The following is a 14,396-nucleotide window of genomic DNA, read 5'->3' as shown; positions in this document are numbered from 1 at the left end:
GCTGGAATAATCTGTGTTTCCACTAGAGGCACATCCCTGCACGCTGATGGGTGTGTTGTTGGGCTTTGAAGGGAGATTTGTATTCAGAAGAGAAGCTTAAAACTTCCCTGTGTGAGTGGAAAGCAGGGGAGTGATTGAGTTAGCACTGAGCTAATGCAGGTGGCTGAAGCAGGGAAGCAGCAGCGACTTCAGGGAGCCCAAATCCAGGGATGTGGCTGCTGCTGCCATGGATACAGACCTGTTTCCTGGAATTGGAGCTGTCAGAGCTGCTAATCATAACACAGCTGGCACTCGGCCCCACCTGAGGAGTGGAGAGGGGATGAATGATTTAATTCTCTTACCTCTAAAACGGGGTAATTTTAGTCCTCGGGACGAAATGTTATTTTTTTTCCTCTGTGAAGATGAAGAGCCAGAACAATGCTCATCCTGTGAAGTGCTTTAGAATTGATGTGAATTTATTATTAGCAAACCCTTAAGCCACGGGGCTGAAGTGTGATGTGAAGCCTCCCTGCCCATGAGTCCTGCAGCAGCGTCGTGCTGGGGGTGTCAGTGGGACCCTGGGCCCGGGGTCATTCAGACCCAATTCCCCCTCTCCTGCAAATGCCTGGGTTGAAGTTGTTCTTGGAGGGTGTAGAGAGGGGATAAAACTGCTGAGCTTTCTGGGTTGGGGGCAGATCAGGATGTGGGACAGTGGCAGAAATGGGTTTTCTTTATAGCCAGGGTACGGTTGGTTTGCATTTCACTTCTTCCCATGTCCCACCTGACAGCTGGTTCTCCCTGGGAAAATCCTGCAGTGAGTTTGGGCTTGAAGTGTCCAAGTTGCTTGGTTTTCTGGGTGCAAAATGCTCCCCAGCTCTGACTCAGAACAGATCTTCACCTCTTAATTGTCACAGTGCAGAAATAATGTGACTTGAGGATGTTTCTGCTGCTTTGTTCTGATTGCACTTAGTGTGACTCCAGCTGTGCTCTGCCAGGAATGGGATCTTTAGGAGTTCTCCTGTAGCTTGATTATTATTTTTTTCTGTTTTTATTACGCCAAAAATCCAGTGCTAATGCATCTTTGTAATTCACTGAACAAAGCCCGAAGCCTTATTTTAAAATGACTTTTTTTTTTTCTTTTCATAAGCATCCTTGCAACAGGCAGAGTACAGAATGTCAGGCACGAGGAAATAGGAGTAAAATCTCCTGAGATACTGCACTGAATAGGAACCTTCTCTTTTTCTCCTTTAAAACATTCCCTGGTACAATCCCAGGCAGGTGATGCTCTTAACATGACCTGAGCCAGAGCACTGGGACTCCCAAGGCTGTGTCTCTGCCCTGCCCTGCCTGCAGCCACCTTAGGCTGAGCTTAAGTGCTTAGATCTGCTTCAAAGGGGAGATTAACTCTGCCAAATCAAGTTGATCTGCTGATCTTTAAGCTTCTGTTTGAGCTGAGCCTTCCAGCCCTTCCTCTCCCTTCACCCTCCCGTGACTCTGAGACCTCCCAAACCTGATTTATCCTCAACCCCCTCCCCTCAGATTCTGTGGTTATTTTTGCAGCTTTAACTCTTAAGTGTTTTCTTCTGTCAAGATCTGATGTAAAGTTTTTGACTGAGCAGAATATATAGTTGGGGCTTGGTCCTACGGGGTAATTCCAAAAGCAGTGTGATTAATTTTTTGTCACTGTGATCACGCTTCCTGTTTTCTTCTAAAACAACAACCAAAAAAAATTGAAGTGTTAATATAGGAAGCAGGAAATGCTGAGACTCTCCAAAGGGACTTAATTCTTGTGAAATGTTTCTTCCAATGTTGTCAAGCAAAGGGACATAAAACACAGGCTTTTGGCAGTTAATTAAAGCCATTTTTGTTTGTTGTGTCAGTGCACAGCACGGCTGGAGACCCCTCAGGGGAAACTTCGTTAGTTCCTGGAAGGTTTTCCCTTACCCTCAGTACTGCCACAGTGTATATATATATTTCTTTATTTATTTATGTATATATTTCTTCTTGATCCTTTACATCCTGCACAGAGGCTGCTGTTGTGACCTACAAAGGGACAAGCAGGGGCCAGGCACTCTCGTTGCTAAAAACACTCTTTTTTACCTTAAACATTTGCAGTCTAATTTGGCAATCCTAGGCCAGAACTGGGAGAAAGTGGAGAGAATTGGGAAAAGCCAATGGAAGTGTCCAAGGCCAGGTTGGACAGGAATTTCAGGGCTAGTGGAAGGTGTCTCTGCCCATGGCAGGGGATGGAACTGGGTGATCTTTAAGGTCCCTTCCAGCCCAAATAATTTGAGGATTTAATGATAAGAAGAACATTTCATTATTAAATGAGAATCCTCTCTTTGTGTTGACTTTGCCTGCTGAATTTTTAAAATATCACGGAATGGTTTTAGAATCTCATGATTCTAAGGAATGGCCTGTGATATTGGAAGAATTATGTGCTGTTTGTGTTTTTTCTCAGTGTAAATATGTCCTGGTTCCAACATGGACAGCTACTGTATTTTATGTGCTGCAGCTCAGTGAAGATAAATAAAAACTGCTCTGAGCTGCAAAAATAAGAGATGAAAGACCTGCGAAAAACCAGCATTTGCAGAGCTGTGAAAAATCAGGAAGCAGTGGGGAATAAACCCTTTCCTGATTGTATAATATTTCACCGAGAGAGTAGATCTGAACTTTAAAATAATCCCTTTATTTGTTTTGTCCCGTGGCCCCCCTGCAACCCTGTGCATCATCCAGCGTGGAGGCAGCCCCAGCATTTGACAAGTAAAGTGGGGTGAGGGAGGTTAAGTGAGAGAATAAGCACAGTAGCAGCCTTTTAGTTGGTTAGAACAGATTGCTCATTCAGCTGCATTTCCATTCCCCCCCTGGCTGCAGAGGGATGGGTGACAGCTCCTCTGATGGCTTCAAACATGCCAGACATTCAGCTGATTCCACGGTGGAACAATGGGAATTGCGCTGCAGACAGGGAATCAGGCAGTCCTTAAGGTTGGAAAAAAAGACCTCCAAGATCAAGTCCAGCCTTTGTTTGAATGGGCTGAACTTCAGACTTACCCAGAGAGATAAACCAGGACTTAACTCGTCCTTTAACTGTGAATTTCAGTGTCATTCTGTACTTGTGTTCAGAATCAAGGGACATGAAGGTGCAATAAAAAAGACGTGAATTGTCTACTCATGATCCTTTTTTTTTTTCCCCCCCACCTTCCCAGAAAATGAAGGAGTACCTGGAAGGCAGGAACCTGATAACGAAGCTCCAAGCCAAGCACGACCTTCTCCAGAAGACCCTGGGAGAAAGTGAGTGTGGGACCCCCATCCCTGCTCCCAGCCAGGCTGTTGCACTTATTGCATCAGTCAGCTGAGTGTGACAGCCCTGCATTAGTGCTGCAAAGTGGCCACACTCATGTTTTATGAATTTATCTCCCTGATCTGTGTGATGGAGCAGCCCAGTGACCTACGGGGCTGCTTGATGAACAAAAGATGCTTAATGAATCACTAAAGTGCCTCACTGATGGTTGCAGCCAAGCGTGTGCCCCCCTCCTCCATCCTCTCCCCATTCACACACCTCCTGCTCCTCACTTAACGATCTGCACCGGGGCAGACCTTGGGATTTACAGTTTGCTGATGAAGTTGAGAAGTACTGACAGAGCCTGGTCAAAAGTTTCACTTCCTTGGTTGTTTTGCTGCTTCTCACCTCTGGGGGTTCAAACCAAACCAGTGTACGTGAGCCTGGGCTTTTATTGGGAGAATAACAAGCAAATTTCAGAGCATTTAAAATATGTTGCCTGTCTAGAGGGCAGCAGCCAGAACTCAATATGCATTTGCTGTTGGTGTCAGAACAAAGGAAGATTTCTTTCCCTTCATGGTATGGGCAAAATCCTGTCGGCCAAAAACACTTAAACTATGCATCCAAGTTTCCATAGAAACCTGACTGCCTTGTATTTGCAGAGGAGAAGGTTTTAACAGTCTAAATGTCAGGTCAAAAAAAAAGTGGCTCGACTCGTTGCTGGGTTGGTGTGCTGGAGCAGGGCTGGTGTTGTGATGTGTAACTGAGCTGGGCTCCCCACAGTTTATGGCGTGCAAATCTTGTGGATGAAAACTTAACCAGCATGTGGGCTTTGAAGTGCTTTGCTTTCAGTTTAAAAATGCACTATAAAACTAAAATACTTACTGCCATGGTAATTAAAGAGTTTGGTGTTTATCAGACCCAAACCACTGGAAGGCAAGGCAAGGATGTGCATTGGTTTGAGCTTTATTGGTTAAAGTTGTTCATCTCTTCAGCTGTCCCAGAGAAGGGGTGGGTGAAGCCAAAGCTCTGTGTCCTTAGGGTATTTTTTTTCTGCCTCTAAATATCTCTGAGGGACACCCGTGCTGCCCCTGTGACTAATCACATTCCTGGATCATAGCTGACCTCTGCATTCCAAGACCTCTTTCCTCTTAACCTGCCTGCCCCCTGAACCCAGCTCAAGCTGTGGTGGGGGGGGAAAAGGGGAGGAAATTAAATGTGATTTCTGTATTGCTACATAGATTTAAAGGCTGCTTCTGTTTCCTTCATTTGCTTTGCAAACCAGAACTTTCTTAGTGGCTCTGTGAAGGGACCCAAAAAGTGTCAGGGGGAGCTCCTTCTGTCATCTGTGAGATCAAAAGGAGCTGAGAAAGGGAGGTGCATCTCTTTTCCAAAACCACATGAGCAGGTTAATGGGACAAACTGGGGACTGTGCCTAGACCTACCCATAAAATGTCACTTAATTGGGAAATGGGCAAATAAAATCCCTTTCACACGTCCCCAGAGCACGTTTAGAAGCTTTACTGAAAAAAAAATGTTCCTACGGCTGCGTGTCTTCAGTGCCTGGAAAATTCAGGGGTTTGTTGTAATTTTTATTCTTCTTTACCCCCATCCTCAGGTGACATTTATTAGTTGTCGTGCAAATTGCCTTAATCTAAAGATGACAAGTTCCAGCAATAAAAATAGCAGCAGTTTTCCTATCTCCAAGTAATTATGTCCCTGCCTACTGTACACATTTGTCACCCTAATGCAGGAGCCCCTTGATGTTGCCACAGCCGTGTAATTTCTATATATATGAATATTCTATGATGAAAACGGGACAGATGGCTGGAAATTCTGCTTCAGAATAACATTTTCATGTAAATTATGCACTGTTTTGGCTTTAAGTGGGGAGAGAGAAGTGGCTATCAAGATGTGTTCAGCTAATTGTCAGCCATCAGCAATTAGCTGTTTCCCTCCTTCGTTCTTCCATCTCCCCAGGAGCAGGAAGACAACTGGAGGGAAGGTGGATTTTCAACTGTTGGGAATCAGTGTGGTTTCACTGATGATAATCTAGAGCAGCAAAGGATCTGGCCTGTGCAATTCCCAGCAGCACATCCTCGTTTTCCTCCTTGTTGTGATGTTTTAGATGCTGCTGCATTAGCAAGTCCTGAGCCTTGGCTGCTTCCTTGCAAACTCAGTGCAAGTTAATGGAATGTTTTTATAAATATGTTTGTGGAAAATACCATTAAACTGTCTGTCTCTCAAAATAGCTTAATGCCAGCACGTTCAGTCTGTGGACTAACAAATCTGGGAATGTTTTCAGTCTTCCTGAGGGGCTTTATAAAGCAGGATCTCTTGCCTCACCAGTCCCACCGGGAAGTAGGAGGGAGGGAGAGGTTGACAAGCCCAGTTTTTTGGCAGAAATCAACAATTAGAATGCACAGGGAGCTGGTTTTGAAGAACAATCCTTTGCAGAGACAGAGTCACTGGGCAGCTGTGTTTCCTGGCTGGAGCTGTGCCAGCAGGGATGGGCTTTGGTGGTGTCTCCAGCACCACCCCTGGGGGGGATCAGCCACTGTCCAGCTCCCAGAGCTGCCCCCTCTGTCACCAGTGGTTCCTCTCCTCCATCTCCTTCCCAAACTGGCTTTACAGAGGTGTTGAAAGCATTTTCCCACTCCTCTCTCCTAATGCTGGATTTCTTTGTCTCCCTAACAGGTCAGCGGACTGACTGCGCCCTAGCCAGGTAGGTGTGGCTCAGGGAATTAGATTTTTAAGGAAAGTCTGATGCAAATTTATCATTCTAGATCAGTGACCAGCCCAGGATGTGTATCTGGTAGAAAATGATACTTATTTAGAACCATACAGTCGAATCCCAGAACGGTTTGTGTTGGAAGGGACCTTAAAGCTCATCTCATTCCATGCCCTGCCATGGGCAGGGACACCTCCCACTATCCCAGGTTATTCCAAGCTCTGTCCAGCCTTGAACAATTCCAGGGATGGGACATGGATTGAGCCAACACAGAAGCAAAGTCCTTATCTTGCCCCGGTGCATTTAGTGCAGAACAGTTGTGAGAACCCAGAGAATATTTTTCAGACTGAGATTTTTTACAACCAAATTCCTGTTTCTTTAAGAGAGTTGGGCCCAGGGAGGTCTTCAGGGCTTTATCCACATGGTTGGTGCCTGGAGTTGAGTAACATAAATTGGGAAACCCTTTGTCCCCTTGACACTCTGCTGTGCCATGGAGCTGAATCCAACAGCACGGAGATGGTGGAGAATAAACTTTTCATTTATAATTAGGACCAATTGCAGAACCATAACCAAGCTCCTGATGGGCTTTTTGTAAAACATAACAAATCTCCATCCCCAAATTGATGGATTCAGGGGGCTCTGCTGGGCATGAGGAGCTGGAGCAGGGGCTGTGCATCATCCTGCCTCGTTAACAAAAGGAAGGTGATTACTACCAGTGTGGAGCCATTACTACTGTTCACATTCCTCACAGCAAAGCAAAGCTGACAGGTCCTAATTAGACCCTGACATCTGTAATAATAAAATATTATTCATCATGAAACAATTTTAAATATCAAAGAACCAGTCCTGCTAATAGTTTAAAATGGGCCTTGTTGTCTGTGACAGCCCGTGGAATCTGATTTTTTTTTTTAATTTTTTATTTTTCATTCAGTGTTTTTGATTCCTTTATAGAAGGATTTTCCCCCCAAATTAACACATCGTACAGTCCTTTTAAAAATCACACTTCTGATCCCCTTATTTATAATTCAACAGCCATCTGCCCTGGCAGGGAATTGGCTGGAATGATCCATTAGGGCCTCTCTGCTATTATCTCTCTCGCTTCATTTTTACAAGAAACTAAAGGAATTTTAAACCCCAGTAAAAAGTCTTGAAGTGGGGAAAAAATCCTGGCAAAGCAAGGCTTCTTCCCCCTTTTTTTCCTACCATTAATGTCCCCCAACATCAATAAATGAGAGCAGACAGAAGAGGCTTAGCCTGGCTGGTGCGTGCTGGTGTTGGAGGGGCTCCGTGTTATTTATTTATTTGAAATCTTATCAAAACTGTAATAAAGACTCCTCAGTGGCAGCTGTTTAAAAGCACAGTGGGAACCAGGCTGCTCCCACCTGCTCTTCCAGGGGGCAGCTCAGTGCAATTTATATCAAACTTCATCTTCTCCGAGGAGCTCTCGTGCCGCGGAATTCCGCGGGGTCGGAATTAAAACGTCAGGGGCAATCTTTTGTCGGAGCTCCCTGGCGGCTGCTTCGGGTTTTTTTAGTGATTTAAAGTCGCTTAAAATCTTCCTGGAGTTCCATAAATCCAACGAGACCCTCGTCATTGTGATTGACTTGGATATCTGGCTCCTTCCCTGCTCCCAGAGGCGGGTGGTTGGGAATGCGAAAGGAATGAGCTGGTGATGGGGGGGATTATCCTGACTCTTGTGTTCTGATTATCCTGACTCTTGTGTTCTGTTTTTTCCTCCTGCACCCCCCTGGCTGGTTCTGCCCCATCAGTGGCAGGCGCAGCTCCACCGTGAGGAAGCAGGTAATTAAGGTTTCCTTCACTAACGAAGCAGGGCTGGGGGGGGGGGGTTGGTGGAAAACAAATGTTTTCATCCCTCCTTCTCTTCCATGGACCTTTTCAGCCTTGTCCAAGTGGTGTCTGCTCGTTCAGTGGCTGAAATCACTCAAAGCCTCGTTCATTTTCCCTGATAAAATATTAAATTAATTTTACTCCCCATTCTGGAACCAAAACCACCAAACAGCCCTGAGCTGTTTGGACAGCCCTGGTTTATGGGATTCGTGCTGTTGTCTCTTTGTCCCCATTCCCTTTATTTTCCCTGGAATCCCACTGCAATGCCATTAAATCTGTAACTGCTCACTTGTTGTGCCTTTATGTAATAAAGACTTACACGGGCAGGCTTTGTGTCCCTGGCAGTGGGGATAATCTGTTGCTTTTTGGTACCCAATGAGCTCAAATGTGTTTCTTTGAGATAGGCAAAATTCAGAATTATCTCTTGTTGATACTGTGAAGTTAAAATTTGGCTTGGCATTTCAGTTCACACAGCCTGTCTTGGGGTGCGAATTTGTAGTTTTTAGGATCTTGGAAATCATATAAAAGAGAGCCAGTTGTGGTGTTGGTGTGCAGAGTCAAACCTTTCTTATTTTTTATTTTCCTCTTCACTTTTACTATCTCTCCATTCTGACTGCTCTTTAAATGTCTCTTTGGGCAGGATTCCTCCCAAGCCATTCCCTTGGTTGTGGAGAGCTGCATCCGATTCATCAGCAGGCACGGTGAGTTTGGGGGCACTGAAGGTGTCCTGGGACATTCCTATAAAATGAAGGGATGTAGAAGCCTTATAAAAAATGTTCAGAGCAGCTCAGGACATGCTGCTTGTGCAGAGCAATCCCAGAGATTGCAACATGAGGAAAATGGCTCTTTCTGGCTGCATTGCTGGTTATTATGTGTGTAATCACTTCTCTAAATAACTGACCTTGCAAATGTTGTTCTTCCCACAATATCCCTTTATTCCTTACAAAATAAGGTTCCCATCCATAGATACCACTCATTCCTCACCTCCACTCACCTCCCTTTGAGCCCTGAAGTGTGGCCTTCACCAACAACAATCATCCCCTTCCCAAGAGGGGGAGGAATACTCTGAGTATTTGAATGTAGGAGGTCAAGTGGGGAATTAATTGCCCACTTACTGCCACAGCGAGATGATTTATGCCTGTTTTGAAGGTTAACTTTCACAGCCTTGAATGCTATACATTTCTTGTAATTTGTTTTCATTTTTAATTGATATCATTTGTTAGTAGTGTGTGGAGCAGCTGTTAATTAACAGATGTAGAAAGGGGTCGAATTTATCTTCATTACCCAAGATGCAGGGCCAGGTAGCAGGTCCTGTTTCAGTTTTCCCTTGTTTCATCACCATTTTAGAAACTATAATCTAGAGTCCCATTCTCATCATCACTTGGAAGATCATCCCAAGTGCTGTAATCCTTCTTTAAGGCCATACCTGGATATTTGGTGGGAAAAAAAAAAATCATTGAAACCACGTTGCAGGGGGAACTGAGGCAGGATAAATCAGGGAGATGACACTTTTCAGACTCATATCGCTGGGTTAGCTTGGGTTTTCCAAGAGACTCGATGGATTTGTGCACAGAATGTCAGGCCATGGTGTGAGGCACAGTTTGGAATTAGAAGGAATGTGTTTTACACAGCAAAGCCACGTGAGGCAGCAGAACTGACGCACTCACACGCAGGGATGGATTTGTTGGAGGTGGCCTGACATTTCCAAGTGTTTGGCTGTGGAGGTGTGGGATGAATGTGGTTTTCATTCTTTTTTTTTTTTCTCTCCACGCTGGGAATTGTTTCTTCCCTCTGTAGCTGTGGTAAGCCACACACTGCAGTGGGATAAAACCCCTCGGGGGGTGGGGAGGGAGAGGCCACAGGTGCATCCAGGAGAGTTTATTATTGATGGCCATTATTATGGATATGTGTGATGGGAAAGGGTCTGGAGGGGCCATAGGAGGAGTGGCTGAGGTCCCTTGGCTTGTTCAGCTGGAGAAGAGGAGACTGAGGGGAGACTCATCAGGGGTTGCAGCTCTGATCTCTGCTCTCTGTGAGCAGGGCCAGGACCCAGGGAAGGGCTGGAGCTGTGCCAGAACAGGGTTAGGTTGGATCTCAGGATAAGGTTCTTCTTCCCCCAGAGGGTGTTTGGGCACTGACCAGGCTCCCCAGGGCAGTGGGCACAACCCCAAGGCTGCCACAGCTCCAGGAGTGTTTGGACAACACTCTCAGGGACAGGGTGGGATTTTGGGGTGTCCTGTGCAGGGCCAGGAGCTGGACTGGATGATCCCTGTAGGTCCCTTCCAGCTCAGGATATTCCATGATTCTGTTATAAGTAAAACAAAGACATTACAGCATTCCTGGTTTCAGAAAGTCCACAGTGGAAAGGCTGGAGGGAACGAGAGCTGCTTTCCCGTGCTCATGAGTTCATTTGTGGCAATTGTTGCTCGTCTCACACGTACCAACAAAACTGTTTTGATGGGAGTGTATTGGAACATCCCATCTACTTGACAAAATAATGACATTCCTAATGCTCACTTTTTAGCAGGAATGTCTTTAAGCCTGTCCTAAGCCCGTGGGTCATGCTGGGAGTAATTAAATGCTTCCGTTTCAAGTGGCTGATTTGCTCCGGGCCTCGCTCCTGCAAAATAAACATCGTGCTCGTGGCACTGGCCATATTTTACTCCTGGCTGATACACCATTAGTTTATGACTTTCTCTGGGTTGTAAAATCCTTTGGGGATCCCCCCAGGATAAAAGATAACATGGTTGTTATAGCCCAGTTACTGCGGTGGTTTAGGAAGAAGGGTTAATATTTGCTCTGTCTGTGCTGAGTTCTGGTTTTACATATTCTGTGCATGCCTGGACAGAAGGGAGAAGTGGCTTTTAAATCAGCATCCTTCTGCCTGTGTTTTTATCTTTCCTTTATTGTATGAGCTGTAGCTGCTGAAGGTGCCACCTTGTCTAATCTATCTTATCTTGTTGTTATCAGCATCTCTTGCTGTCTTACAGGTTTGCAGCATGAAGGAATATTCCGGGTGTCTGGGTCACAAGTTGAAGTGAACGACATAAAAAATGCATTTGAGAGAGGTAAGGAAGTATCTCAGAAACTATTGCCAAATGTATGTTTGTTTAAATTTGTTTAAATGCCCTGAAATGGCCTGTTTTGAAGGCGACTTGCTCTCTTTTATCCCTTTATTTTTTGTATTTTCGAAGTGAGCCTCCCAAACGCTTCCCTAGTGCTCATTAACCTTGAATTCTCAGTTGTTTGGTTTTATGCTTTGTACCTTGTAGAGTGTCTGTATAATAAATATTCTGAATTCAATCTTCTCTCATGTCTGATAGCTTATTGATTGTTTGTAACACTAAAGGACGAGGAGAATTTCATTATTAGGTGTAACTGCAATTTCCTCCCCTCTCCCCCCAGCCCTTTGTGAACAGATTGGCTGCTAGAGGATGAAATTTTGTGTTTTCCACGTTGTTGAGGCACAGCTTGGCCACATTTATTTTAAATATCAGCGAGGGAGAGAATAAATTTCGAGGCGCCATTAATTTGAAATCGCTTTTAATAGATCCGATTTTCTGTGGGAAAGAGCCATTCCTTACAAAGGCAGAGAGCAGTTGGGAGCCTCCTGACTCATCAGCTCCTTGCTGGGCTGTTCTCCCTGGCAGAGCAGGTTCAGAAGAGCTGCTTTTCAGGCAGTTCCTGCAGCTCATCTCCCCAGTCCTGCCTGGGTCACTGGGAACAACAGGCCTTGTGTTAATCCCCCGAATGCATCACTCTGAAAGAACAGACTCAGTGTGTTCCTGTGCTTGCTGGTGGAAGAGACAAGCAGTAATTAATTAAGCGTTGCAGGTTTATTCTGCTTTTGGGAAGAGAGATGTTCAATGAACAACATTTGTGAGATGTGGTGTGTGATGTCACCTGTCCTCACCTCCATGGATTAAAATCCTCGAGAGCAGAGGAAGCAGAAATGTGTGTCATAGCAAGGAAAAGGCTTGATATCAGAATCAGACCCTTTTTTATATAAAGAAATACCAGTCAGCTTGGGAAAATAACCAAATAACCACTTGTTCCAGCACTGACATGCAGAAGTAAAAAGGGGATTTTTTTTTTTTTTTTAGTTCCTCTCACTTGTCTCTGTAAAGCCAATGATATACAGAACTGCCAAAGTTAACAATAAGATTCCTGCATTTTATTACTTCATCCAGAGCCCTTGGTGGCAGTTAATATCAGGGATAATGCTCCAGTTTGGAGTGGCCCATTTATTATCCCGTGTGTTATTAAGATAATAGGCAAGCTTTGGTAATTTCAGTCACATAATGGATATATATAGCTTCAATTTGAGGATTGCCCCATCATTAAATCTAATTATGTCTGATAGGGAGTTTTCCCTAGGGGACAACTCCTTAAGTGGGCATCTTTCCTTTGGTAATACAGACAAACTGTGGCATCTCTGCAGCAACAAATTATCCCAGAAATGTTCCCACCCCAGTTCCCCACGTCTGCATCCTGCTGAGCCAGGGCTGGGGTGCTTCTTGTGCATCCCCTGCATCCACCTGAGCTGCAGCTGGGAGTTTGCCTCGTGGAACATTTCACCTCCCTGGCGGGTCTGTGATGTTCCCACCCTTCCAAAATCCCTGGAGTGTCACTATTGCTCCAGGACCTCTGGTGCCACACTGAAATCTGGCTGAGAGAAGCTGCCCCAGGTCTCCTGGGATTGCTGTCAGAGCTTCCCACCTCTCTGCCTCGCTCTGGTTGTAGGTGGGATTAACATAAATCCTTTTCTCCTGCAGAGGTGCATCCTTCCAGTATTCTGATACTTTTCTCCAGTATTCTGATTTTTTTTTTTCTTGCCTGCTTTTCTTTGCTTGTCACGAAGGGGAAGATCCCTTGGCTGGGGACCAGAATGACCACGACATGGATTCAATAGCAGGAGTCCTGAAGCTCTATTTTCGAGGGCTGGAGCACCCACTCTTCCCCAAGGATATCTTTCATGATCTGATTGCCTGTGTCAGTAAGTATATGAAGATCTGAAAAGAAATAGGGCTGATTTTTTTCTGATATCCCACTTTTCTTTCTTCCCTTCCCCTTTTTTTTCCTGATTCCAGGATAAGGGGTTTGTGGTTACTTTGGTTGTTGCACTGGCATCCTCTGTTAGGCAGCCTGGGCAGTTACCTGGTCACAGCCATCCTTGCTCTGATCTGAATGAACAAGGAGATGGAAATGAGCAGATTTGAAGGTCTGTGTGATGGGTTTTTGTGAGGCAGTGGCTTTGTGACGGGATTCTTTTGAAACAGAATAAAGCAAAAAGCTTCACTCCTGTAAAATGATCTCTAAGACGTGTCGCCAGGAGATGTCAGAAAGGCCCTGTCAGAGGCAGGGATCACCAGCAGCCTTGTCTGCTTTCCCTGGATGTGCTGCCATGCTCTGTGTGCTCTCCTTAGCTGACAAGGTACCACTTATATTCCTTTTAGCTTCCTAACCACGAGGGACCATCTTCTGACTCCTGTTAGAGAATATCAATCATCAGGGCGGTCACAGCCGAGCTTTTAACATCCTTGGTGGTTTCTAAAGGTGCTTCTGGTAGGCAGAGAGTTGTTTGTGGTTTTTTCCTGTGTGAAACAACCTCATCTGAAACAGCCTGGCCCTTGCCACGTCCTCCAGAAAAATTGAAGAATGATTCTATTGTCCAAGCAGAGGAATGGCCCTTGTGGTGGCAACCTTTGAAGTGGAGCAGAAGATAACTGCTGCTGATATGGCTCGTGGTTCTCTGCTCCTGAGAAATGCATTTGCAGGGTTGAATTCACATTATGGGGGGAAAAAGTAAAACCCGCTTCCAAATAACTTCTCCCTTCTCAGATGATTTATGCTGCCCACTTATTTCTCAGCAGGCTGCTGCACACAGAGCCTTTTGCCTCACCCTTTAACTATGTTAATTTTCCTTCTGAGCATTACACAGTTTCTTTTTTAAACACCCACCTTTCTAAAGCAAAGACTTGAAGGAGCCATTGTGCCAGAACTATTGGAACAGATGACATCCAGAGCTCCCACGCTGGGAAGGAACTTGCAGTGAAGTTTCACGTGCTCAGGGACCTTCACTGTCAAAGGCTTTGCCAGCAGGTTCTGCAGCCTTTGCGTTCCCGTGCCAGGCAGCGCTGGAGCATCCTGAAAAATGGGCAAAATTCCTTCCTCCTGCTGCTGCTCTGCTGCCCAAGGGAACCATCACAGTGCACTGGACCCAGTGGCAGGTGGTGGGTTTGGTGGGATGATGACTCTGGTGCTCTTTCTTCCTTTCAGCAATGGATAATTTACAGGAGAGAGCTCTGCACGTGCGGAAGGTGCTGCTGAACCTGCCCAAGACCACCCTGATTGTGATGAGATACCTCTTTGCATTCCTCAACCAGTGAGTGTCCTTGGGAGCACCAGGGCTCTGCTGCAGGACCTGCTGTAAACACAGAACCACTGAGGTTGGAGAAGACCTTAAAGGTTGTGGAGTCCAACCATTCCCCCTTGGCACTGCCAAGGCCATCACTGACCCGTGTCCCCAAGGGCCACATCCCCACGGCTTTTAAATCC

The 14,396-nt window shown here is 45.5% G+C and overlaps 1 protein-coding gene across 3 annotated transcripts in view; it reads left to right on the top strand.

Annotated features, from left to right (window-relative positions):
• The window catches only part of SRGAP2 (SLIT-ROBO Rho GTPase activating protein 2), a 103,048-nt gene that overhangs the window by 71,930 nt on the left and 16,722 nt on the right, over positions 1–14,396 (top strand). For all 3 annotated transcript variants that reach the window (XM_029962543.1, XM_029962542.1, XM_018079803.2), the window contains exons 10-16: positions 3,186–3,270; positions 5,957–5,984; positions 7,760–7,790; positions 8,479–8,539; positions 10,829–10,906; positions 12,700–12,834; positions 14,118–14,223. In XM_029962543.1, the coding sequence (XP_029818403.1) occupies positions 3,186–3,270; positions 5,957–5,984; positions 7,760–7,790; positions 8,479–8,539; positions 10,829–10,906; positions 12,700–12,834; positions 14,118–14,223 (524 nt within the window). The remainder of the gene's footprint in view (positions 1–3,185; positions 3,271–5,956; positions 5,985–7,759; positions 7,791–8,478; positions 8,540–10,828; positions 10,907–12,699; positions 12,835–14,117; positions 14,224–14,396) is intronic.

This window comes from Manacus vitellinus, unplaced genomic scaffold (assembly GCF_001715985.3).
Source record: "Manacus vitellinus isolate BGI_N305 unplaced genomic scaffold, ASM171598v3 scaffold_47_pilon, whole genome shotgun sequence".
Classification (NCBI taxonomy): Eukaryota; Metazoa; Chordata; class Aves; order Passeriformes; family Pipridae; genus Manacus; species Manacus vitellinus.
This window is presented reverse-complemented; position numbering and strand designations above follow the sequence as displayed.